Raw genomic sequence first — 26,658 nt, forward strand, 5'->3', positions numbered from 1 at the left:
TCCTTTCTGTTATTGTTGTGTCCTCTTAAGAATATTGTATTGTTGGGAAACTGTAGCTACTGGATAGGTTGTTGGTATTGTTTATTTCATTTATAAAGATAAAAAATAAAATAAAAAGTATTAAAAAAAAAAAGTAATGCTCAGATCTCAGTTTTGGGACGAAACCAAAAGTAGATTAACAGCTTTGTATAGAAAAGTCCTGAAATGACTTTTATCAGTCAATGAGTTGGATTCAGACTTAGGCTGCAATCCTATAAACACTTAACTGGGTATAGGTCCCATTGATATCAATGGTGCTTACTTCTGAGTAGACCTGTATAGGACTGTAAGCATACTCAGAGTAGACCTATTGACATCAATGGGAATTAAATAAGTTGTATGTAACTTAACCCCCATTGAATCCAATGGGTCTCTACTGTAATTGGCTTACTCTGACTAAATCTGGATCCATCCCACTGTGATCCACAGGAGTACCTAGTCATCGATATACTGGTTGCTAGAGCTTGTGTATGTTTACTCAGAAATTAACACCAGTGATTTCAAGGAGGCTTACTCCCAGGTAACCATTTCCAAAGGAGTAGGGAAACAACACACCCAACCCTCCCCCCCAACCTCCAAAAACAACAGCAACAACAATAATAAAGAGTCTTATGGCACCAAAAAGTCTAAGAAATTTATTATGGCTTAAGCTTTCATGGACAATAGTCCACTTCACTAGATGCACGAAATGTCATCATTAGTTTTATATACACATATGAATAGGTATATACATACACCTATATTTACAAATATGTACATATACGTACATGCATACATACATACATGTGTAGGGAGAAGGGAAAGTGTGTTAGCAGTGAAGTCTGAGGGCAATGAAATGCAAGTAATACAGACAGTAATAATTCCATTAAAGTTTATATGTACATAAAGTAATTAAATGACAATTCACATAGTCATGGTGATAAACACCAGGGAGCAGGAGAAAGTGTGTTTAAACTTTAATGGAATTATTACAGTATTTTTAATATTTCATTTTACATTACATTTACATTTCCCTCTGACTTCTCTACTTACATTTTGTTAAACTGTACACCCACGTGCATATATACTGCTAATTCATGAGAACACTTTGTTCATTTGATGAATTGGACTCTAGTCCTTGAAAGCTTTGTTGCTGATGTTCAGTCGTTAAGTCGTGTCCTACTCTTCGTGACCCCATGGACCATAGCACGCCAGGCCTTCCTGTCCTGCGCTCTCTCCCGGAGTGTGCTCAAGTTCATATTCATTGCATCGGTGATGCTATCTAGCCATCGCATCCTCTGCCGTCCTCTTCTCCTTTTGTCTTCAATCTTTCCCAGCACAATAAATTTGTTCGTCTTTAAAGTGCCACAAACTCTGTTTGGTCCTAATAAAACTAATGAAAAGTTCTGGAGAATTTCAAAGTTTGCTCACTATTTTTTTTTTAAACCCATTGTTTATTTATTTATTTATTTAAATTTTTGGTTGGTCCTAATAAAGGTATTGTCTGACCAGGGATTTTGGATCTGCTCCAGTTTTTGCTGCAACAGACCACCATAAATCTGGACGCATTGCTGCACTTTAGCCGCAGGGTGGTGCTGTTTCCCTACACCCAGGGAACAGCAGCTGTTTGCTGAATTTGAAGTGATCTTCTGGCTGTGAAAACAATTTGGCAATCTGAGAGAAAGAATGGAGGGGAGAGATGCTGCTTCTGCTGCAGATCAGCCATTTCGAAGCTTGGTTGTTGAAATGCATTATTTGTGCTGCAGAATTGGAGGGAGGAGATTGACTCCCTCCCTCCAAATGGCTCCCTTACACAAAAGCAGGCTCAGGAGATCAGCAGGCCAGGTCCACCAAGAAGCCTCTCAGCTCGCCTCACAGAAGGGGATGCAATAGGCCGGGGATTCTGACAGCCACTGAAGTGGAGCAAACATTCCCACAGCTGAGGGGGAGGGTCGGTGGCTAGGAATTTTAGTTGCATTTGTAAGATTTATCTTGGAAGGATAGGTGCTAGCTAAAATGCTAACCATCAGCTGGAGTATAACTGCCCAAATGGTCTCTTTGGGCCTCTTACCCAAATAAATGCCTCCTAGCCTCTCGCTGCATGATTTGTCCTCTCGGCTGCATAGCCCTCCTCCACTGAGGCATTCCCTCAAAGCAGCTCGTCTGAGGCAGTGAAATGAATGACTCCATTGCAGTGGGGCAGCTTGGACATCTTAGACCCTGGACTGAATGGTCTTATATGGAGAATGGTTTTGTGTATTACTTCAGTTGTGAGGCCCACCACGAACATTTATCTTCACATCAACCACTATTCCATGATTTACAAGTGATTCTCCATTTCTGATACGTTTGAGCAACAAGCAAACAAAAGGTTGCCAACCTGGATTAAAAATCGACACTCTGAGCATGTGGAACTCTGCAGTCTAAACACACTTACATCGCGACTACAAAAATACAACCGGGTTTACTTCTGCCGCCCTGATGCCCTCATCACCTGCTACTCACTTTTGGCCACTAGAGGCCAGTAAACATACCTGGTGCGCCCCACCAAGCTTGTCTGTGTGCATATGAGCACTGAATGCTCTCCAGGGAGCAAGGTGGGGGAAGGGGTTCACAATATTTGTGGAAAGTGGAACGAACTCAGCCTCAAGGAGCTCAGTATCTGCTCTGCTCCCTCTCTTTCTGCTTAGGGACTTGGACTTTATGAACTAGTGGGAATCTCTTCTGGGTCAAGAGCAGAATTAATGGGACACCTCCTCCCCACTTTTTCTTTTGATTGAGCAAGCCACAAGCCTTTCATCTTTTGCCAATTCAGAAAAGGGAAGGAGGGAGGGAGGTCAGTAGGTTCTTTCACATATGAGTTATGTGTTCCAATAAATCATTCCCAATAATAAATGGGACTGGATTTTGGGAATGATCATACACTCACACAGATCATGCAAGCAACACTTGCTGAAATTCTTTCTTTGGCACAGGGATTAAAGGTGCAGGAGCCCTGTCCTTTTTTTTTTTACATCTGACCACCCTGTGCCACAGGGCAGGACCTGAATCAATGGGTGGAAATGGCAAGGAAGCAGGCTGTGTTTCCACCAGCGATTTACTCCAACCTGCCTGCGCTATGGGGTCTCTGTGGTTCCATGATGTCATGGCCATTCAGCCCCGGTGTCGCATTTTATTGCTGAAAAACTGCTTCTTTTGATTCTGCTTATAGTCTGACTTTTCCCAGTTATGGCGGCTCCATTTCTGACCCGTTTCCACAATCGCACTGGGTTCACTGTCTTAGCCCTGCCTATGGGGCATGTAGCCCAGCCTTTGTGGGTGTGTCGCTCTGACCTCAGTGAGCTAGGGATGTCAGAGAATTCCGCCACGGATCTCAGGGAGGCCGAATGCCAGCGCATTCGGCCCCCCGAAATCTGTGGCGGAATGGCCCCCCCGCCCCTCCTGCAGATCCCCCCGGGACGAGACTTACCTGGGGCGGATCTTCCAGGTGACAGCAGCTCCAGTGGCGGCTCCGGTGGCGGTTCTGATCGGCTGCCGCCGCTGCCATTTCCCGTGTAAAAAAGACGTGATAGGCTACATAAAGATTTACGTAGCCTATCACGCCTAGGTTAAAAAAAAAACAAACGTGATAGGCTACGTAAAGATTTATGTAGCCTATCATGGCTAGGTTAAAAAAACCCAACGTGATAGGCTACATAAATCTTTACGTAGCCTATCATGTCTGACTTTTAAAAAAAACACACGCGCATACGCAAATGGCGGCGGCTACAGCCGCCGCCATTTGCATTCTTTATTTTGGCCCGTCTTAGTCTACATAAATATTTACGTAGACTAAGATGGCGAAAATAACGAACGCAAATGGCGGCGGCTGTAGCCGCTGCCATTTGCGTAAGCGCGTGTTTGTTTTTTTAAAGTCAGACGTGATAGGCTACATAAAGATTTATGTAGCCTATCACAGCTGACTACAGGGACACAAACGGCGGCGGCTACGGCCACCGCCATTTGCATCCCTACTAGCCAGCAGCCGGATGTCCGGCTGCTGGCGGAGCCGGCTGGCGGCTCCGCATGAATCCCTGAGGAGCACAGCCAGCCAGCCAGGATTCCGCGGGGAGGGACGGAGCACCTCCCCCCCCACCATCAACATAATCCGCGAAAGGTAAGTCACTTTCGTACATCCCTACAGTGAGCCAACCCTTTCCCTCCCTGTTTTCCAGAAGTTTCATTGCTGTTTTGGAGCGGGATGCCAAGGGACCAACTTTTAAAACATCATTGAAAATATGCACTAGAACACAGCCCCGGACCCAAGTCAAATGGTGTTTTTTCCCATTATGCTGAATGAGGCTTGCCCTCTCAATGACCACAGAAATGACAGAGAAGCCCCCCAGTTGACATGGCACATATCAAAGCCCTCAATTCCTTAAATTCTATTAAGCGTGATCTCGAGGCTTCGGTCCATTGCCTTAGGACGTAACTCCTTCATAGGGATGTCAGAGAATTTCGCCATGAAATGCCAGTGCATTCGGCCCCCCGAAATCGGTGGTGGAATGGTCTGCCACCCCCCCGCCACCCCTGGGACGGGACTTACCTTGGGCGGAACTTCCTGGCGGCGGCGGTTTGGCGGCGGCTGTGGTGGCCGGTCTTCTGACCAGCTGCCGCCGCCGCCATTTCCAGTTAAAAACAAAACTGGAAACAAAACAAAAAAAATGATAGGCTACGTAAATCTTTACAGAGCCTATCGCGGCTAGATTTTTAAAAAACACCGTGATAGGCTACGTAAATGTTTACGTAGCGTATCACGGCTGATTTTAAAAACAACAACAACAACGCGCGTACGCATATGGCGGTGCCCATGGGCGCCGCCATTTGCATTTCTTATTTTGGCACGTCTTAGTCTACGTAAACATTTACGTAGACTAAGACGGCAAAAATAAGGGGAACGCAAATAGCGTAGCGTCTACGCTATTTGCGTTCCCCTTATTTTCGCAATCTTGGTCTATGTAAATGTTTACGTAGACTAAGACGTGCCAAAATAAGGACGCAAATGGCGGCGCCCATGGGAGCCGCCATTTGCATACGTGCGTTTTTTTTTCTTTTAAATCAGCCGTGATAGGCTACGTAAACATTTACGTAGCCTATCACGGCTGACTACAGGGACGCAAATGGCGGCGGCTACAGCCGCCGCCATTTGCAGAGCCGGCCGGCCAGGATTCGGGGGGGAGAGACGGAGCGCCTCCCCCCCGGCCAGAATTTCGGGGGGGGGGAGGGACAGAGCACCTCTCCCCTGGCCAGAATTTCGGGGGGAGGGACGGAGCGCCTCCCCCCCACCATGAATGTCACCCTTCGAAAAGGTAAGTGACTTTCATACATCTCTACTCCTTCACAGCTTCCAAATAGAGATCCTGTGAGTTAAAATGGGGGCTGGTTTTGGTCTCTTTCCCACAACCAACCCATTAGTGTCTCCTCAGAAGTAACTCCAACTGCTGTGGATGAGGCTGAGATTCCCCCTCAATTGAAATGGCACACAGTAAAGCCCAATTCCTTAAGTGCGTTCCAAGTGAGGCTCGGATGAATTGCCTTAGGGTCAAAGTACTTGACAGCTTCACAGTGCTTTGATTTTTCACTCCTTCTCTAAAGGAAAACAAAAGGGCTGGGAAGGCAAGGAGGAGACCGGTCAGAGTGGGAAACTTCAGTGGGGCAGAGGGGGTGAGGGAGTGAGGAATTGGAAAGAGGAGGAGGCACGAAAACAGACCGGGTAAGCAGACCCAACCCACTCCAAAAAGGATCCACCCAGCCAATAAGAGAATAACACGATTAGGGCTCCATGGAAACAGCGCAGCCCGCCAAGGTACAACCATGATATACTGGGTCCTTTTGGGACATGGAAACACGCGCACGAGAAAATGCGCTTGGGGAATCAGTGCAACAAAGTTGGAAAAGAAGTGAAGGCAATAGTGTGGAAACACACCCCAGGTCTCCCCTGAACATTAGAAGAGAAGTCTGAACAGTAAGAACTGTTTGAGAGTGGAACTGACTGCACTGGGAATCTGGGAAGGGTGGGCTCTCCTTCATTGGAGGTATTTAAGTAAAGGCTGGACAGTCATCTCTTAGGGATGCGGTAGTTGCAAAATTCCTGCAATGAGAAGGGGGCTGGAGATGCAACTTTCTTTAGGTCAATATAATTTACCATACCATAGAAGATGAGCAGTGGAAGCACCTTTTACCTACAGAAGGGTAGTAAGAGTTAGCTCAACAAACATATGAACGAGTTTGTTAATCTTGTTTTTCTGCCAATGACTACCAGTCATGTTTGCCCAGGGCTTTTTGTCCATTTATCTCCCATCAAGATTATTATCATAATAAAGAGTTTGAATTTAATCTTGACAACTGACAGTACAATCCTAAACGTATTTACTCTGACATACATCCCATTGAGTTCAATATGACTTCTTCCCTAGTGAATCTATTTAGGATTGCAGCCTGAGGTACAATCTCATGATACTAGTTACAGTAACTGTAGATCATAACGATGATGATTAAGCACTCTCAGCGTCTTCCCTAGTGTACAAAATATGGTAAAGGCAATAGCATTTATTGGACCAAATGTACATCAGGTTAGGTGACTCAAGTTAGCTATTTCAGTATAAACAACTTACACTTCTATGTAGATAAAAGTGTAGGATTCTAGGCAGTGGGGGTCGGGAGAACTGGGATTTGGGAAGCCAATTGATTTTTCTACCCTTTTTGTTATCTTCACAAGAGAACAACTGAGGTAAGATTGAAATGTGCAGAAATGAGATGGTAGCAGCCCTCCCACAGGTTTTATGTAGATGACTGATCGAAAGAGAGACTTTACCCAAGTTAAAAATGTACCAGATCAGAGAGGCATTTTCTTTCTCATATGGTTAATTTTTGACATTTTTGTAATCTTGTTTACATTTTTTTCATCTTCTTATCCGTTTTTGCAGCAAAAACAACACAGAGCACTGAAAAGACTATCATGGGTCTCTAGCTACACCCTGATCCACATGTGGGAAGGAGACCAGGCCAGATAGAGAGCCCACTCGTGTTCTTCTTCCCTTCTTGGTCCCTTCCCACTGCCACCAGGTGGAATTCTTTATTTTTCCTGACTGCCTCAACCAGTCTTAAAACACTCTTGTAGATACCTTTAGGGAGCAATCCTATGGGGACAGGCATCCACCTCTGAACTCGGAGGCGACCGCCTATCCAATGCAGGGAAGGAGAAGCACATAGGGGATCATTCCATCTGAGCTTCTCCTGCCCTGCATTTGCAGCTAGACAGCCAACCTGTCTAGCCACGGGAAGGCAGAGCAGGGGAGGAGGCTGCCAGATTTTATTTATTTATTTATTTATTTAATTTCTATACCGCCCAATAGCCGAAGCTCTCTGGGCGGTTTACAAAAATTAAAACCAAACACACAATAAAACAATTTAAAATATATAGAACATTAAAATCACAATATAACAATACAACCACAATAAAATCTAGCAGCAGTGCAGGAGTTTAAAATACAGATTTAAAACAGCAAAGATAAAATTTTAGAAAGCTAAAATGCCTGGGAAAATTAAAAGGTCTTCACCTGGCGCCAAAAGGAATATAATGTAGGCGCCAGGCAAACCTCACTAGGGAGCTCATTCCAGAGCCGGGGTGCCACAGCAGAAAAAGCCCTCCTCCTAGTAGCCACCCGCCTCACTTCCTTTGGCAGGGGCTCACGGAGAAGGGCCGCTGATGATGACCTTAAGGTCCAGGCAGGCACATATGGGAGGAGGCGATCCTTCAGGTAACCTGGCCCCAAGCCGTTAAGGGCTTTAAATGTTAACACCAGCACTTTGAATCGGGCCCAGAAATGGACTGGCAGCCAGTGCAGCTGGAAAAGTACTGGTGTAATATGAGCTCGCAGGCCAGTCCCTGTTAACAATCTTGCTGCCCTATTTTGGACCAGCTGAAGTTTCCGGACCGTTTTCAAAGGCAGCCCCACGTATAACGCATTGCAGTAATCCAGACGAGAAGTTATCAGAGCATGGATAACTGTAGCTAGGCTATCTCTGTCCAGATAAGGGCGTAGTTGGTATACCAGCCTAAGCTGATAAAAAGTGCTCCGTGCCACTGAGTTCACCTGTGCCTCAAGTGACAGTTCTGGATCCAAGAGCACCCCCAAACTACGAACCTGATCCTTTAGGGGGAGTGCAACTCCCTCCAGAACAGGTTGAATACCACCTAGCCGGGCAGAAGAACCACCCGCTAACAGTACCTCCGTCTTGTCTGGATTGAGTTTCAGTTTATTGGCCCTCATCCAGTCCATTACCATGCCCAGGCACTGATTCAGAACAGCCACTGCCTCACCTGGTTTTGATGAGAAAGAGAGGTAGAGCTGGGTGTCATCCGCATATTGATGGCACCTCAGCCCACACCTCCGGATAACCTCCCCCAGCGGTTTCATGTAGATGTTAAACAGCATGGGGGATAAAATAGAGCCCTGTGGAACCCCATGGCACAATTGCCATGGCACAGAGCAATAATCCCCCAGCACCACCTTCTGGAATTTACAACCTCCTGGACCCAGTCGGACAACCCCTCCTTGTTTGATTTAATAAGCCATGAAGGGCAAGGGTCAAGCACACAAGTGGTCGATCGGACTTGGCCAAGCACCTTGTCCGCATCCGCAGGCCTCAGTAACTGAAACTCATCCAATAAAACTGGACCAGACGGTGCTCTGAACACCACAGAATGTGTTGTACTGGCATTTCTGCCTTCCCCACCCTGGAACACCTCCCAGAATGCCCCGTTTTGGCCACTCTGTGCTCCTTTTCTGAGCATGGAGCTCGGAGCCATTCTATGCTGCCTGTGAGGCAGCACAGAAAGGGGGGGGGAGGTCAGTTCTCTGGGAAACCACATATACTATGGCCATCTAGCCTCTAACTAGCGGCCATGGGATTGCTCCCTCCAAGAGCAATCCTATGGCCTCTACACAGTGCCTGGTGCACCATAGGAAGCTGCAGATCATCTCCCACATGCCCACAGACAGAGCTACAAGCACGGAGAGGGAGATCGAATCATGAATCTTCCCTCCCCCACCCTTTCCCTTCTCCCCTCTCTCAGCCTCCATGGAAAGCTTCTCTGAATTGTGACCTTGTAAGAGAAGTCAGAGAGAGAGAAAAGGGGTCATGCTGATGAGCGGGGAGGGGTGGGGAGGGGAGAGGAGAGGCTGCAATATACAATATCCTATCGATTCTTCTTTCCACCCTCTGAAAGGTTAACTCAGCTGGATGGGCTCAGAGACCCATCTATTTTTTCAGATCTTTTTATTTGCAACACAACATAACAACAACAAAAGAAAAAGAAAGGGAAAATTCGTATCATGAAATATATCAATATACAGTAATTATTAACATCTCCCTCGATATGGGAGGGGGGGGAGGAAAGAAAAAAACACACAAGGGGAGGGGAAAGGAATAATATTTCCAATTCAAATATATACATTAATATAAGCCATTCATATAGCTAAATAAGCATCCATACGACTTTGATGGTTGTACGAGATTCAAGAGCAGTAAGATCTTCAGTCCAACAAGTGTTAGGTAGTGGGTATTTTTCCTTTCAAGCTTGGAGTATAAGCATCTTTGCAACTGTAAAGGCTCTCAATATTCACTTTTTCTATCTATCTCTTAATCCCCACATCACGGGGATATAATTGAGAAGTTTTATTTTTATTTATTTATTTATTTATATTTATTTATTTATTTATATACCGCCCAATAGCCGAAGCTCTCTGGGCGGTTCACAAAAACTAAAACCAAACAACACACAATAAAACGATTTAAAATATATAGAACATTAAAACCACAATATAACAATACAACCACAATAAAACCTAGCAGCAGTACAGGAGTTTAAAATACAGATTTAAAACAGCAAAGATAAAAATTTAGAAAGCTAAAATGCCTGGGAAAATAAAAAGGAGTACAATGTAGGCGCCAGGCGAACCTCACTAGGGAGCTCATTCCAGAGCCGGGGTGCCACAACAGAAAAAGCCCTCCTCCTAGTAGCCACCCGCCTCACTTCCTTTGGCAGGGGCTCACGGAGAAGGGCTGCTGCTGATGATCTTAAGGTCCGGGCAGGCACATATGGGAGGAGGCGATCCTTCAGGTAACCTGGCCCCAAGCCGTTAAGGGCTTTGAATGTTAACACCAGCACTTTGAATCGGGCCTGGAAATGGACCGGCAGCCAGTGCAGCTGGAAAAGTACTGGTGTAATATGAGCTCGCAGGCCAGTCCCTGTTAACAATCTTGCTGCCCTATTTTGGACCAGCTGAAGTTTCCGGACCGTTTTCAAAGGCAGCCCCACGTACATTGCAGTAATCCAGACGAGAAGTTATCAGAGCATGGATAACTGTAGCTAGGCTATCTCTATCCAGATAAGGGCGTAGTTGGTATACCAGCCTAAGCTGATAAAAAGTGCTCCGTGCCACTGAGTTCACCTGTGCCTCAAGTGACAGTTCTGGATCCAAGAGCACCCCCAAACTACGAACCTGATCCTTTAGGGGGAGTGCAACCCCCTCCAGAACAGGTTGATTATCACCTAGCCGGGCAGACGAACCACCCACTAACAGTACCTCCGTCTTGTCTGGATTGAGTTTCAGTTTATTGGCCCTCATCCAGTCCATTACCATGCCGAGGCACTGGTTCAGAACAGCCACTGCCTCACCTGGTTTTGATGAGAAAGAGAGGTAGAGCTGGGTGTCATCCGCATATTGATGGCACCTCAGCCCACACCTCCGGATAACCTCCCCCAGCGGTTTCATGTAGATGTTAAACAGCATGGGGGATAGAATAGAGCCCTGTGGAACCCCATGGCACAATTGCCATGGCACAGAGCAATAATCCCCCAGCACCACCTTCTGGAATCGGCCATCCAAGTAGGAGCGGAACCACTGTAGTGCAGTGCCTCCAACTCCCAACCCAGACAACCTATCCAGAAGGATACCATGGTCGATGGTATCGAAAACCACTGAGAGGTCCAGGAGAATCAACAGGGTCGCACTCCCCCTGTCCCTCTCCCGGCAGAGGTCATCCCACAGGGCGACCAAGGCAGTTTCCGTTCCAAAACCAGGCCTGAAGCCCGATTGAAATGGATCTAGATAATCCGTTTCATTCAAGAGTGCCTGGAGCTGTCCTACAACCACCCGCTCAAGCACCTTGCCCAGGAAGGGGATGTTGGCCACTGGCCTATAATTGTTAACATCCTCTGGGTCCAGGTTAGGCTTTTTCAGGAGTGGTCTAATTACTGCCTCTTTTAAAGCGGCAGGCACCACTCCCCCTCTCAAGGAGGAATTTACAACCTCCTGGACTCAGCTGGACAACCCCTCCTTGTTTGATTTAATAAGCCATGAAGGGCAAGGGTCAAGCACACAAGTGGTCGATCGGACTTGGCCAAGCACCTTGTCCGCATCCTCAGGCCTCAGTAACTGAAACTCATCCAATAAAACTGGACCAGACGGTGCTCTGAACGCCTCTACCAATGGAACTGCATTAATCGTGGTGTCCAATTCATGACGAATCTGAGCGACTTTATCCTCAAAGTGCCGCGCAAACCCGTCACAGCATGCTACCGAGGGTTCCACCGTCTCTCTCCCTGGCCCAGAATGTAACAGGCCGCGAACCACTCGGAAAAGCTCCGCCAGGCGACACTGAGAAGATGCAATGCTGGTGGAAAAGAACTGCCTCTTTGCCACCCTCACCGCCACAGAGTAGGCTCGATAGTGGGCTCTTACCTGTGTTCGGTCAGACTCAGCACAAGTTTTCCTTCACCTGCGTTCTAGCCGTCTCCCCTCTTGCTTCATTGCCCTCAGCTCAGGTGTATACCAAGGAGCTGGCCGGGCTCTGATGTATATCCTCTGTAATCACATATTTGTATATCCTCTGTAATCACATCAATGAAGTTGATGTATATCCTCTGTAATCACATATTTTTCAAGAACAAGATTTATATGAATAATGATTTTCAAACAAAAAGAAGCCACTACAGAACATGCCTACATCATATACCTCAATGAGGCATTGTTCTTATTACATCACCAGCATATAGCAGAGGTAGTGAATTTCTTTCTTAGCAAGTCTCTGTGGTGTCCAATATACACAAAGCATCAATTTTTGTTGAATCAATATCAATTTTTAAATCTACAGAAATAGAACATATGGAAGCTAAGGCAATTATCCATTGATTAAACCATATTGAGCATTCAAATTCCTTATTCCATCCATCAGGTGAGGCTGTGGATGTACTAAATCAGTGTCTGGCTGTGACAATGGACTGGATGAAGGCTAATAAATTGAAACTCAATCCAGACAAGACTGAGATGATGCTGGTAGGTGGTTCTTCTGACCAGATGGAAGGTGCTCAACCTGTTCTTGATGGAGTTGTGCAACCTGAAGGAGCAGGTTCGTACCTCTGAGTTTCTTCTGGAATCATCACTGTCACTTGAGGCTTAGGTGGCTTCAGTGGCAAGGAGTGCCAATACCTGATGGAGTACCTTGCTTGACCTGAATGTACTCAGACACTACGGTCAACATCTGAGCCTTCCTCTGTGTGCCACCTCCAAGTGAGTCTTGGAAGGTGTCAACAAGGGAGAGGGTCTTTACAGTGGTCATTGGTGGACCCCCAATTATGGAATGATCTCCTCACTGAGGCCTGCCTGGACCCAACACTGTCATCACTGCCAGGTTAAGACTGCCCATTAGTCCCAGGCATTTAATGGCATATGATGGAACATTTATGCCAGCTGTTTAAATAGGTCTAGCATTTTATTGCAATTTCTTTTAGCTGTTAACATTGTATTTTAAATTTTATATATTTAAATGTTTATGTTGTATTTAATCTTCTGAACTGTTGTGAACCACCCACAGGGCTTTGGCTATTGGGCAGTATAGAAATGAAATGAGATGAATGAATAAATCTCTGACCTTCGGAACATCTACTTTACTACATTCCAAAAGACTTTTATAGACAACTATTCTAGGCTTAGCTCTTGTTGTTGTTGTTCAGTCATGTCCGACTCTTCGTGACCCCATGGACCATAGCACGCCAGGCCTTCCTGTCCTCCGCTCTCTCCCGGAGTGTGCTCAAGTTCATATTCATTGCATCGGTGATGCTATCTAGCCATCTCATCCTCTGCCGTCCCCTTCTCCTTTTGCCTTCAGTCTTTCCCAGCATCAGGGTCTTTTCCAGGGAGTTTTCTCTTCGCATTAGGTGGCCAAAATATTTGAGTTTCAGCTTCAGCATCTGTCCTTCCAATGAGCACTCAGGGTTGATTTCCTTTAGGATTGACTGATTTGACCTCCTTGCAGTCCAGGGGACTCGTAAGAGTCTTCTCCAGCACCACAGTTCGAAAGCATCAATTCTTCGGCGCTCAGCCTTCCTTATAATCCAGCTCTCACAACCATACATTACTACTGGGAAAACCATAGCTTCGATTAGACGGACCTTTGTTGGCAAGGTGATGTCTCTGCTTCTTACTATGCTGTCTAGGTTTGCCATAGCTTTCCTCCCAAGGAGCAAGCGTCTTTTAATTTCATGGCTACAGTCACCATCTGTGGTGATCTTGGAGCCCAAGAAAGTAAAATCTGTCACTGCTTCCATTTCTTCCCCTTCTATATGCCAGGAAGTGATGGGGCCAGATGCCATGATCTTAGTTTTTTTAATGTTGAGTTTCATTTCATAAGGCTTAGCTCTTAGAACTAATTAATTCCTCTGTGCAGGAAGTGCTGAAACACTAATCACTGATGGACCATATATACAGTCCAGCAAATGCTGAAGCTGAATATACTGCCAACTAGTACTAGACAATAAATGATATCTAATCTGCAATACTGAAAATGGCAGGAATTCATTGTCCAAACCTATTAGCTGATCAAACGTATACATTCAATTGTCAGCCCTCCCCATAAAAGATCACCTGTCTATTTTCAAAACTGGATTTCCCCATAAGGTTAGTTTAGCATGAAAATATGGATCAAACTGCAACTGGTAAACCATTGAATTCAAAGCCTCACTGCTAAGAACCAAGCACTGCCTCAGAGAAGTTCCCTTTCAATGACTTTGTGCATTCTAAGGTTTTAAAAAGTGGGTGAGAAACCTGAAACACTTGATTCAGGGTTGTATGCCTCTTGGGGCTATTTCACTCATGGCATTTCCTCTACTTGGCTAATTTCCTCCCAGCCATGTTTGAAAAATGCCCAGATGTCTGTTGTGATTCACATAGCTGTGTGAAACAGCATCTCAATGCCTGCAGTAATGGCACAATAAGGCATAGGGGTTATTTCTATATAGAAAAAGTGTCATGTGTGAGGCGCCCTCACGTTATATTTTAAAGGGATGGGCACTGTTTTGGGATTGCTCTTTCTGTGCAAATACAATGTGAGATTGACAGCATGTGTGGATGGCATTAACCGAGCACATGTAAATTAGCTTACAGAGGGGAAACTCCACAAGGGGAGGAACGTTCTGCATATTCAATGAATTTTGAGTTTCCTGAATTTTTTCTTAATTATACATAAGGTGGCAGATACTTTGCATGTATGTGTGTCAAGATGATCTTGCACCTTTAATGGTTGGGTAGAAGAAAGAATTTCAGTAGGTGTAGCTTGCATACTCCTTTATTAATAGAATTCAGTCTACATGAAAGATAACTTTTTAATATAGCACATACAACTCATGTGTGTGTGGGCACACACACAAAGCTATGTGTATACTGTCAACTCAAGATCATAGCAGCTGCAGTGGGGAGGACGAGGGAGAGGGCCTTCTCTGTGGTGGCCCCCACCCTGTGGAACTCCCTCCCTAGGGAACTCCACCATGCCCCCTCTTTAATGAGCTTTCACCACACATTAAAAATGTTGCTGTTCAGGCAGGCATTTGGGGTGGGTTAGGGTAATTTTAGAAATATGATGTTTTAAAGTAGAATTTTATTGTTTTAAAACTGTACATCGCCCAGAATGGCCGGGTGACCGGCTAGATGGGTGATTAAGAAATTCAATAAATAAAACACAAGATATTCTGTACATGGTTGAACAGTATATATATTTGTTATTCATTGTCCCTCTTTCTAAACATTTGTTATTCATTTATTAAACATTATTTCTCTTTCTAAAGCCAGAAAATATGTCCTGTCTTTGTGTCAGTGTGCTGCCATAGAGTCAAATACACAAGCTACATTTGAGTGCTTCTCGAGGCTGTGGTTCTGCCCAGAGTAGGGTTCATTGCCCCATTCCTCAGCGTCAAATGCATAAACTACATCTAAATGCTTCTTGAGGCTTCAGGGCTTTTCTGTCCCCCTCCTCAGCTGATCTGTGGTAGCCGGCATGACAAGCTTTTTTGTTGTTGTTGTACACCTGCTGAATTCTCTTTTCTATGCAGCTATTAAAAGTGCAGGAGCCCTATCCCTTTTTGAATGTGGCCACCATACACAGCTTGTCACTAACAAATATGACTTGATGGTAACGATCATGCTCACGGGCATTCAGTTGTCCATCCATTAGCTTCTACAGCATTCTATTGAACAGCTATCTCAAAACTAAACTATTATATGATGCAAGAACGTACCCTGCAAAATTCATTGCCCACTTCCACTCCCTCCCCAATAACTCAGCATGGTATGTTCCTTGGCAAAGTATTGTCATGGTATCAAGTTTATTTTCACATCTCTTTGACTTCTATTTCACCTAGTACATGCTGCATCTGTCATCTTATTTTGTCACCATATACTCAAATCTGAATATGATATATTTCTAGATTTCCCCCCTATAGTTAAAGGTGTTTTTTCAGTAGAAGCTACTCTTTGCCTGTGGGCATCATGGCCAATAATTTTACTAGGATCATAGACTATTTTTCAAAATATCTCATTGAATCCCTCAAGATGGCACCAACCACTCCATTTAAAGACCCATGTATTTGGAAGGAACTGTGCTGACAAATGATGTGGCCATTCGGAAATATAGGCCAGTTGTAAGAGGAGGTTACCGGAGTAAGGGGGGGTGGGAGGGAAGCATATGTAAACATGGAAATAATATTTGGCAGATTCTTCTGGGGGAGACCAGAATCGTCATCTCCAATTTTCTTGAAAAGATCTCTAGTCTTTCCCATTCTATTGTTTTCCTTGCTTTCTTTGCATTGTTCATTTAAGAAGGCCTTTTTTCTCTCCTTGCTATTCTCTGGGACTCTGCATTCAGTTGGATATATCTTCCCCTTTCTCCCTTGCTTTTTGCTTCCCTTCTTTCCTCAGCCACTTGTAAAGCCTCATCAGACAGCCATTTTGTTTTCTTGCATTTCTTTTTCTTTGGGATGGATTTAGTGGCTGCCTCCTGAACAATGTTACAGACCTCCGTCCATAGTTCCTCAGGCACTCTGTCTATCAGGTCTAATCCCTTAAATCTATTCCTCACCTCCACTGTATATTCATAAGGGATATGATTTAGGTCATACCTGAATGGTTTAGTGGTTTTCCCTACGTTCTTCAATTTAAGCCGAAATTTTGCAACAAGAAGCTCATGATCTGAGCCACAGTCAGCTCCAGGTCTTCTTTTTACTGACTGTATGGAGCTTCTCCATCTTTGGCTGCAAAGGACATAATCAATCTGATTTCGATATTGACCATCTGGTGATGTCCATGTGTAGAGTCGCCTCTTGTGCTGTTGGAAAAGAGTGTTTGCTATGATCAGCATGTTCTCTTGGCAAAACTCTATTAGCCTTTGTCCTGCTTCATTTTGTACACCAAGGCCATGCTTGCCTGTTATCCTGGTGATTTCTTGACTTCCTACTTTAGCATTCCAATCCCCTATGATGAAGAGGACATCTTTTTTGGGTGTTAGTTCTAGAAGGTGTTGTAGGTCTTCATAGAACCGATCAACCTCAGCTTCTTCAGCCTCAGTGGTTGGGGCATAGACTTGAATTACTGTGATGTTGAATGGTTTGTCTTGGATTTGTACTGAGATCATTCTATCATATTTGAGATTGTACCCCAATACTGCTTTTCCCACCCTTTTGTTGACTATGAGAGCTACTCCATTTCTTCTAAGGGATTCTTGCCCACAGTAGCAGATATAATGGTCACCTGAATTAAATTCGCCCATGCTTCTCCATTTGAGTTCGCTGATTCCCAAGATGTCGATATTCAATCTTGCCATCTCATTTTGACCACCTCCAGCTTACCTTGATTCATTGATCTGACATTCCAGGTTCCTAAACAATGTTGTTCTTTACAGCATCGGACTTTCTTTTCACCACCAGACACATCCACAGCTGAGTGTCCTTTCGGCTTTGGCCCAGCCGCTTCACTCTTTCTGGTGCTACTTGGAAATTCCCTCTGCTCTTCCCCAGTAGTATATTGGACACCTTCCGGCCTGAGGGAGCTCATCTTCCGGCGTCATATCTTTCAGCCTTGTGATATGTTCCATGGGGTTTTCTTGGCAAGAATATTGGAGTGGGTTGCCATTTCCTTCTCCAGTGGACCACATTTTGTCAGAACTATGAACAATTTAATCCATAAGTAAATCTAAACAAGATTTTTGAATGCCTGATTTGCTATTCAAATTATGAATTTAAACTTTGACCTTTCATAGTGAATTTGGGTGAAATGGGGGATTTTCCTGACAGTGCAATCCTGTACTGGTCTATTTAAAAGCAAGTTCAATTGAATTCAGTATGATTTATGTCCAGGTATGAGGGTATAAGGGTGCAGCCTGAATTTCATTAATTTGCGACATCTCATTTCAGCTCTACTTTCAGCCTTTTATCAAGCTTCAAATTAGGGATGTATGAGAATATTGTTTCAGTTTGCAAATAATTCGAACTCATCCCATTTGTGGTCCTGAACCTCAACACAAACAGGAGCACGTTTCACCCCCCCACACACAAAAAGTTGGAAATTCCTGAATTTGCAATCTTGTTCAAAAATGCATATTAAAAAGCACACTTTTAAATGTGCATTTCTCAAAAATTAGACATTTTCAGGTTTAAGTCAATGCAAGGGGGGGATGTGCACTTTTGAAAAAAGTGGGTGAAAATGGACACTCTTAACAAAAAAGAAAAACAGGTCACAAACAGTAATGGGAGAAAGATGAACTATGAAGTTCCAGATGAACATCAGGAGAAGCTTCCTGACTGTCAGAGCAATATGACAATGGAACCAATTACCTAGGGAGGTAGTGGGCTCTCCCACACTGGAGGTATTTAAGATGAGGCTGGACAGCCCTCTGTCAGGGATGCTCTGACTTGGATTCCTGAATTGAGCAGGGGGTTGGACTCAGTGGTCTTGTAGGCTCCTTTCAACCCTACTATTCTATGGTTCTAAGTGGAGTTCGGAGAATCTTGGTGAATTTGAGTATCCCTGGTTCTCCCATCCCTACTTCAAATTAGTTTGGGAACTCAGGTGACTTAATTAATTTTACTAATTTGTTGTTGTTATTATTGTTTTAAATTTTTTTACTCATATCAAGGCATCATTGCTAATACTGCCCACTCTTTCTGGATTTTCTAATATTGACCTAAATGGCTCTGATCCAGTGGCCATGGATCCCCATTTACACCAAAAGATACAAGTTGGTTCAGTGAGACTTTATAATAATTATGGAGTGGGTGTGGAGATGTATCTGCAGCTGCATTGACTGCATACAGAAATGTGCTTCCATGTGTGAATTCTGAAGAAGACTGAAAAAAATGTTGGATACCATAGTTTCTTTAAAAAGAGTTCTGCTGTTGGATTCCTTTGCTGTTCTGCCCCTCTGATCCAAGAGAGAAATCCAGGCTTCTGCCTTCTTAGTCAAATTAGAAACAGGGAAGCTCCTGAGGCACAGAGTTAATTACTGTTGAGTTTAAAGATTCAATTACATTCTCAAGATAACAGGTTTATTGAGGGATCAGTTGCTCCTATATATCAGTCTTTCAAAAGCCGTTCTTGACATTTACATTTTATAAGACTACTCAAAGCTCACAACTGAGCTGAACAAGAATTAACAGAATAATCCAGTCTGAGTTTAGGCTGTGGACTTCTCTCTCCATGTCCATCTTGAGGGAGGGTTGTTAGGAACAACCTTCAAATTTTGTCCCTTTGTGAAACCCAACCTTAGGGGAAGAGACCAAGCTGTTGGGCATGTCTCCTCTATAGCTACAAGGGGATAGACAAGGTTTAGAAGACGAAAACTCCTCGGTGAAAGCATTCAAGGACTTTTGCTTGGCAGCTGAAGAAACTCTTATCAAGTTTGGGCTTCCAGTTTTAAGCAACATCTAGTTCACCAGATGATCACAGGTGAGGAAATGCAGGGTTGAATTATGGTGGTGGGACAGGGGACAGGGTGTCCAGATGAAAAGGGGATAGGGCTCCTGTCCCTTTAATGTGGGGAAGAAGGCATGACAACTTACATCTCTACTCGATATGGGGCTATTTGATGACTTCTGAAGCCATCCAACAGCAAAAATTCTTCCACAGATCTGAAGAAATCTTTAAACCACTTGTTTATCACACACACATCTGCCCAGGAGGGTACCAGCATGAATATCTGTGCAATCCTATGTATGCCTACTAAAATCATTGTGCTGTGGAACTCATTATCTGGTATGTATAAGACTACATAATACTACAGCCTTAGAAATTCTTGGCTGCTTAGCAGCACAATCCTATTCCTGTCTACTGAGAAGTAAGCTCTACTGAGTACAGTGCAGCTTACTTCCAGGTAAGGTCATATAGGATTGCAATGTCACAAACACTTCTGTCTTTTGGATTTTAACATTACAGTGTAAAAAGTAAAAATACATTTATAAATAATTTGAAGACTCCTGTAGGGTTATTGAGTATCTGCTTATGCTCAAGTGGCTGTGTGTGTGCTTTATATAGGCAAGTGTGTGGGGTCCCCCTCCCTCTTCATTTGTGCTCTTGGGGCTAGAAATCCCACCTCACTAATGCACAAAGGGCAGATTCTAGTCCCCACTCAGCCATGAAGCTCACTAGGAAACTTTGGGTCAGTCACTGACTCTCAGCCTAATCTACCTCACAGGGTAGCTGTGAGGATAAAATGGAGAGGAGAAGGAGCTGCCTTGGGTTCACTTAAGAAAATATGTTGAAAAAAGTCTAAAGCTGCAATCCTGTGCCCATTTTCCTGAGGATAAGCCTAGAGCTGTGGAGGCCTGGAAAAAATGGAAACATCTGGAAAAAATGGAAGGCAGGTTGGGGGTCTGAGTGAAACAAAAGTCAGACAGAGACTTTCTTTTAGCTTGAGCCTTCTGCATGCATCTGAGGGCTGAATTTGAGCTGGGAAGGTTTCTTGAGGACTGAACGCCATACTATGTTAAGGGCGCAATCCTATGGCTGCTAGTCAGTGGCTAGATGGCCATAGGATAGGTTGGTTCCCTGAGAACCAACCTCCACCCCCTCCTGTGCTTCCTCATGGGCAGCGTGGATCGGCCCCACACTCTGCACTTGTAAGAGCAGCATGGAGCAGTGAAAATGGGGCATTCCTGGGGGTGGGGCAGGGAGGGCAGAAGTGCCTTTCCAACTCTTCCTATGCATTCGCTGGCCTCCGCCAGCCCCCAACTTCCTTCGGCTAGACAGCTGAATGAGTGGCATGTTGTTACCAAATGTGCTGCTCTAGACACATGTAGAAATTTGTGCATGTTCTCAAGATGCACATTCATTAAGGTATCTCTTAACTTTGGCAATAGAGCATCTGGCAAAAGGGAATCCAGTCACTTTCACACAGAGACTTCTTCAATTACAGGGAAATGATTAAGCACAGTAAAATCAAAGTTCATTAATCAGGGAAACTGATTCATTAATCAGGGAAACTGATCTACCTGATCGACAGTTCTCTTTAAATTGCCCACAGGACTCCGGAGTTCACCAAACTTCCAAATGCAGGTGGACTTCCTTCCACTGTAGGAGACCCAGGATGGTACTAGTCCAGCAGCTACAAATGAAATCAGTCGAGTCTGCCAGCACATTGAGTGCATGGAGCTTGTAGTTCTTACACTGTTTCTGGTGTCTGTGCTCTCTGGGGCGATAAGGTAGTTTGGCTTCCTCCTCTGACTTGGAAAGGGGTGGTTCTGGGACAGGTGAGATGGGGACCTGCCCCAAGGGTCCTTCCAGGGCAGCGTCTGTAGACAGGCCTGGTGAGGTCTCTGCTTGGATACTGGAGTCTTCCAATTCAGTGCCAGAGTTGAAGGGCTCAGCCATTCTCCCAGGGATCCCTGGCTCTGGAAGATTTGGGTCCTCATCTGAGATAAGTCCTTGGCTGGGCCAGGGCCAGGTATGACCCCCTCCCCTCCATAATATGGGAATAATGAAGGTGGACTTTATTTATACTAACAGCAGAAAGTTTACAAACTCAGGGGAAAAAAGAATTTTTGAATGAAATAGGAGTTGTGTTACATCATAAATTCCTGCCTTGGCTGCTACTTTGTGTTTTTGAGTGGGCATGACACTTCCCAGTCACATAGCTACACTAAAATTCTGGATTTCTCAATTGTTTGCTTTGGGCAGCAGATACCTTTCTGCCAACAAAAATCTCCCACCTCCAATATGTTCAAAATGAACCAGAACATTCTGTGGATCATGGGTGTGTCACTCTACAATTCTTAATCTCTATGGTCCCCTCATTGCTGTGACTTCACTCACTGGCTAAAAACACTGAAAGGACGGTACAGTCTTGTTTCGTGTAAAAAGATTGGGCAGAACAGAAGTTGCACATTTTACTTGGTATCTCTGATTCTAGAAGGGTTAGAGACTTGTTTTGTTTGTTTTAATGATAGCTGTGAAGCCAGCTAATGGCACCAACTGGAATGATAGCTGTGAAACTAGCTAATGGTGCTAATGGAAGAAAATGTTTGGGGATTTGAGTTTGCAGATGACACTCCACTTTCTCCTTTTCATAAGGATTAGGTCAGGCAGTACAACAGTTAAACAGGTGCTTGGAGTTAGTAATAGGCTGGATGGGGGCTAATCAATGCAAGCTTAATCCAGATAAGATTGATATACTTTTGCTTGATGGCTTGAAAGATTGGAGACACGGAGTTTTTCTACACAAGGCTGTTAATACCCTGTATCTACTTTCAGTTTTGTCACAGAACTGAGATCTGAGCACTACACGAGGAGTGTTTCCTTTCCTTTTCCACTGTATGGTGCTGTGGTATGCAGAATAGCACAAATACACAAGAGGAAATCACACTTTCTTTCTCTTTCACAATTAAATGCTGCATTTTCCATGCTCTAAAAAACTTGCTGAAGGTGCTGGTTAGGCACAGAAGCAAAATTGGAGGGTCACATCATCTAAAGAACCTGTAAGGAACTATGAGAAGGGAATGATGCCTCATGTAGAAAAGCCCATGGTGTTCAACCTGTTCCAGATAGGGTTTTACTCCCCCTTGTCAGGACTGGGGCCAGGCTCCCTGGTTTGGTTTCTGTGTCTGATTCAGATTCCGAGGCAGAGCTAGAAGAAGCCAAGCTGGGACAGGGACTGGGGAAATACATTCTCCAAGACTCTCCAAGAGACAGCAAAGAACCTCCCCAGGGATTAATTGTGCAGGAAAGCCAAGCCCAGAGATTCTCCCTTCCCGTCCCCATGGGAACCTGGCCTCTGTCAGAGGGGGAAGAAGCACCAGAATTGACAGATGCCAGAGCCCGCCACCAAGTTAAGCAGAAAGATTGAGAGGAAGTAGGAGGCATTCTCCCAGGTTGGCTGCCCATTAGAAATTGGGTCAAAAGGATCCTGCCTGAAGGCAAGAGCCCAGAAAAAGCCTGTTTAAACCCTTCCATTGGTTGAAAGGCAGCTGCCCTGCTTTTAGTAGCTCCCTTAATAAGAGCCCTAATTACCTAATTAGGCCCAGAAGGCAGCTCCCAGCCTTTGCAGATGCTACAGGTGTAAAGAAGTACTATTTACTGGATAAAAGAGTTTGTAGACTGTACGGTAAGTCTCTGTTGCCTTGCCTCACTACTCAGTGGGAAGGCTTAGAATCCCTGATACCCCTAAAGAATCAAGTCCACAGCATATGGGCGCTGTTAGATCCAGTCCTTACTTTGGGTACCCAACTGACATCTATAGTACAAAATACTTTTACTAGCTTAGGCATCAGCTGTGGCCCCTCTGGAAAGAGATACTCTTCCCATAATCATCCATGCCCTGATAACATCCACATTTGATTGCTGCACTGTGTCCTACATAGGGATGTCCTTGCAAATTATCTGGTCACTTCTGCTGATTTGGAATCTGGCAACTGGAATATTAACTGGAACTGGCTGCATAGAATAGACTTTGCCAGTATTAAAAAATCTTCATTGGCTTCCAGTTTATTTCTAGTTATTATCTGAAGCACTAGTTTTGACTCTATGTGCCCATTCTTTGAGATCTGTACCAGATCCCGCAATCCAGGTCCTGCTACCACCACCTGCAGAAGTGAGGTGGGTGGAGATCAGTGACAAGTTGTTGTCAGTCATAGCTCCTGGGATGCACAGAGCTCATCCCAGGGAAGCTCAGCTGGTACCAGCTCTGTTGCCTTTGGGGACCAGGTAAAGATATTTTGTTCTCTCAGGCCACTTTTATCCTTGCATTTATTGATTGATTGATTGATTTTATTTTATTTCTGTACCACTTTTCTGAAACCACCCAAGGTGATTTTCAAGAATTATCAAAGAATAAAAATCATAATCAAGTAACAACGTAGTCAAAAATGTAAACGACTTTATAAACTGTAAGAACCATAACAATTTAAAAAGCCAAGTTAAAAACTTGGCTTTTAAAACTTCTATAAGAGCAAAAATATTTTGATGTTTTAAGATGATTTCATTGATGTTATTATCAGCATTTAAAAATTCTTCATAGATTTGTTTCATCTAGCCCATAAAAGTGGGCTGGATGAAACAACTATCAGGTGGATTCACAGTTGGCTACAGAATCGGACTCAAGGAGTGCTTATCAATGGGACCTTCTCAAACTGGGGAGAGGTAACAAGCGGGGTACCACAGGGCTCCGTCCTGGGCCCAGTGCTCTTCAACATTTTTATTAATGACTTGGAGGAGGAGGTGCAGGGAATGCTGATCAAATTTGCAGATGACACAAAATTGGGTGGGATAGCTAATACTTTGGAAGACAGAAACAAAACTCAAATTGATCTTGATAGACTGGAGCACTGGGCAGAAAACAACAGAATGAAATTTAATAGGGATAAATGCCAAGTTCTGCACCTAGGAAAAAGAAACCAAATGCCCAGTTACAAGTCGCCCTCATCTGAACCTTCTCCAGCTTGTCTGCATCCTTCTTAAAGTGCGGTGCCCAGAACTGGGCATAGTACTCCAGATGAGGCCTAACCAGTGCTGAGTAGAGGGGAACTAGTACTTCCCTGGATTTGGAAGCTGTGCTTCTATTAATGCAGCCCAAAATAGCATTTACCTTTTTTACAGCCACATCACACTGGGCTAAATCTACACATAGCAGTTACATCGTTATCATACCGTTATCATAACTATTGGTGCCCATTAGTGTCATGTGTACCAATAGTTATGATAACGGTATAACTGCTATGTGTAGATTCAGCCATTGTTGGCTCATATTCAGCTTGTGATCGACAACAATTCCAAGATCCTTCTCGCTTGTAATGTTGTTGAGCCAAGTATCCCCCATCTTGAACTCTCAGTTCAAACCAAGTATCCCCCATCTTGAACCCAACTGAACTCTCTTCATAATTATTTGGCTGGGGAGTTTCAGAAGATCTGTTGCTGAAGTGCTGCATCTTGCAATTGATAAAAGGGCTTTTATGGGGAAAGTAAGTAACACACTGCCTGTTTTGGATGTCATGATAAGCCAGGATTTTCTGGAACCCGGGCTTCTCAGTATCAAGTAGCATGCTGATGCATGCTGCTCAATTGCTGCTGCTGAAGCTACTCCTACGAGTGAGACCACAGTCCTTCCATCCATGGTTTGTTTGTTGCGATGTCTAAACTGAAGATTCTGGCTTGTCTCCCGCCAAACAAGCCAGAGTCATAAGCCATTGTTGGCTTCTTTGGGAGGAGCCACGTGAACTCATAAAGGGACTCTGGCTAATTGTTGCATCTGAGTGTGGCCAACTGGATCACTTAAATCATCCCATGGTGGAGAGGACATCCTGTGAATTCCACTGTGAGAGCTGATTGCAGCAGACCTTCTATTATCCTATTAGCAGATAGAAAATTCTTGAGTGATAAACAACTATAAGCTTTCCAGCATCCCATTGACACATGATGCATGCCACTGACTTGGAAGGAACAAATTCACACACATTCAATTTTTTTTGTAGGTATGAGAAATCATTTGAGATTAAGCTGAATTATTCAAATCAAGTGTGTTTTCAAACATCTTGTTAAATGGGAATACTTTCATGAATGAAGAATCGTCTCTGTACTCTGTAGATCTTCCTGAATGACATCACATAAACAATTATGCTTGCATTTTTAATTCCATATATATTTATTTATGCACAATGGGGGGTGGGAGATAGATAGATAGATAGATAGATAGATAGATAGATAGATAGATAGATAGATATAGTGTTCTCAAAACATTTATTGTGTGTTAATTCTAGCCAACTTTCCCATCAATAGGGCTTCCAGGCAACGGCTATGACAACCCTGCCTTCCAGCTGAATGAAACAGCTGCGCAGACTGGTAATTTAAAAAAGAACAAGAAAAGGTAGGTTTAACTCAAGCTCTTCAATGTCTTTGATTTCCCTAAAAATGAAATCAAGTTAACTTGATATTCGGCTTAAATCCTTTTAGAAAGGAAAATGAGAAGTCAAAGAAAGGAAAGGAAAATATCAACATGGTTGGATTTTTTGAGTTGGTGAGTGCATAATCTGTTGATTTGCTTTCTGTCTGTCATTTGGGGGAGGTAGTTCAGATGTTAACCGCTCCCCATCTAGAACAGGAGCATCCCTCAGTTTCATGTACTTCCTCCTTGCTCCCCTTGACACACATAGAAATAATAGAATCTCCTTTTTCTGAACTGAAAGTTATATTTATACACTCTGAGGGAAGCTGGGAAAGAGTGATGTGGAAATGCATGACAGCAAATCTTGATCGTACATAAAGTGGAGAGAATAAAATCCAAACAGGCCCAAGGCTTTATGGTGTGATTGCATATTGGTATATATCACATTATGAAAAACAAAACTGGGACTACCAGTAAACGTTGGTACATGTGTCTGTTTTAGCATAGAGTTTTTTAAGTCTGTCAAATTAGGAAGATGATATTTAAATGCTTCTCTCTTGCCATCATACAAACATACCAGTGAAGAAACTATTCAACAAGTGCTGTGACAATTCTGGAAATAAGACTTGCCTGGTACCAGAACCCAGCTGGGCCTGGAGTGGAAGTTGACCAAGTGAATACTCTTCAACCTTGCTCCTAAAACTAAAAGTTGGACACAGGCTACTAGTTAGCCAGGGGATTGTCATCAGTTGGGCAAATCCCATATATAAGTCTTCCCGGGTCCCTCCCCATGAAATAGAGAGGCAATAGTCTGATATGTAGCAGATATAAACACAGATACTTCCTTGTATAATGCTGATGATTATCTGAAAAAGAAAATTAAGTATCTTTCCGTCTCTGCCA

At 44.0% G+C, this 26,658-nt stretch overlaps 1 protein-coding gene and 2 pseudogenes across 1 annotated transcript in view; 1 reads left to right on the forward strand and 2 right to left on the reverse strand.

The window, feature by feature from the left end:
- LOC146344921 (ATP-dependent translocase ABCB1-like) overlaps positions 1–21,022 on the reverse strand; it is a 71,055-nt pseudogene extending 50,033 nt beyond the window's left edge.
- Positions 1–26,658, reverse strand: part of LOC146344920 (ATP-dependent translocase ABCB1-like) — a 216,791-nt pseudogene that overhangs the window by 62,956 nt on the left and 127,177 nt on the right.
- The window catches only part of LOC146344922 (ATP-dependent translocase ABCB1-like), a 66,526-nt gene continuing 61,006 nt past the window's right edge, over positions 21,139–26,658 (forward strand). The window contains exons 1-3 of the mRNA XM_084856063.1: positions 21,139–21,327; positions 25,631–25,737; positions 25,824–25,887. Of these exons, the coding sequence (XP_084712189.1) occupies positions 21,139–21,327; positions 25,631–25,737; positions 25,824–25,887 (360 nt within the window). The remainder of the gene's footprint in view (positions 21,328–25,630; positions 25,738–25,823; positions 25,888–26,658) is intronic.

This window comes from Heloderma suspectum, chromosome 5 (assembly GCF_057233095.1).
Source record: "Heloderma suspectum isolate Gila_16-S chromosome 5, 16-S_ref, whole genome shotgun sequence".
NCBI lineage: Eukaryota > Metazoa > Chordata > Lepidosauria > Squamata > Helodermatidae > Heloderma > Heloderma suspectum.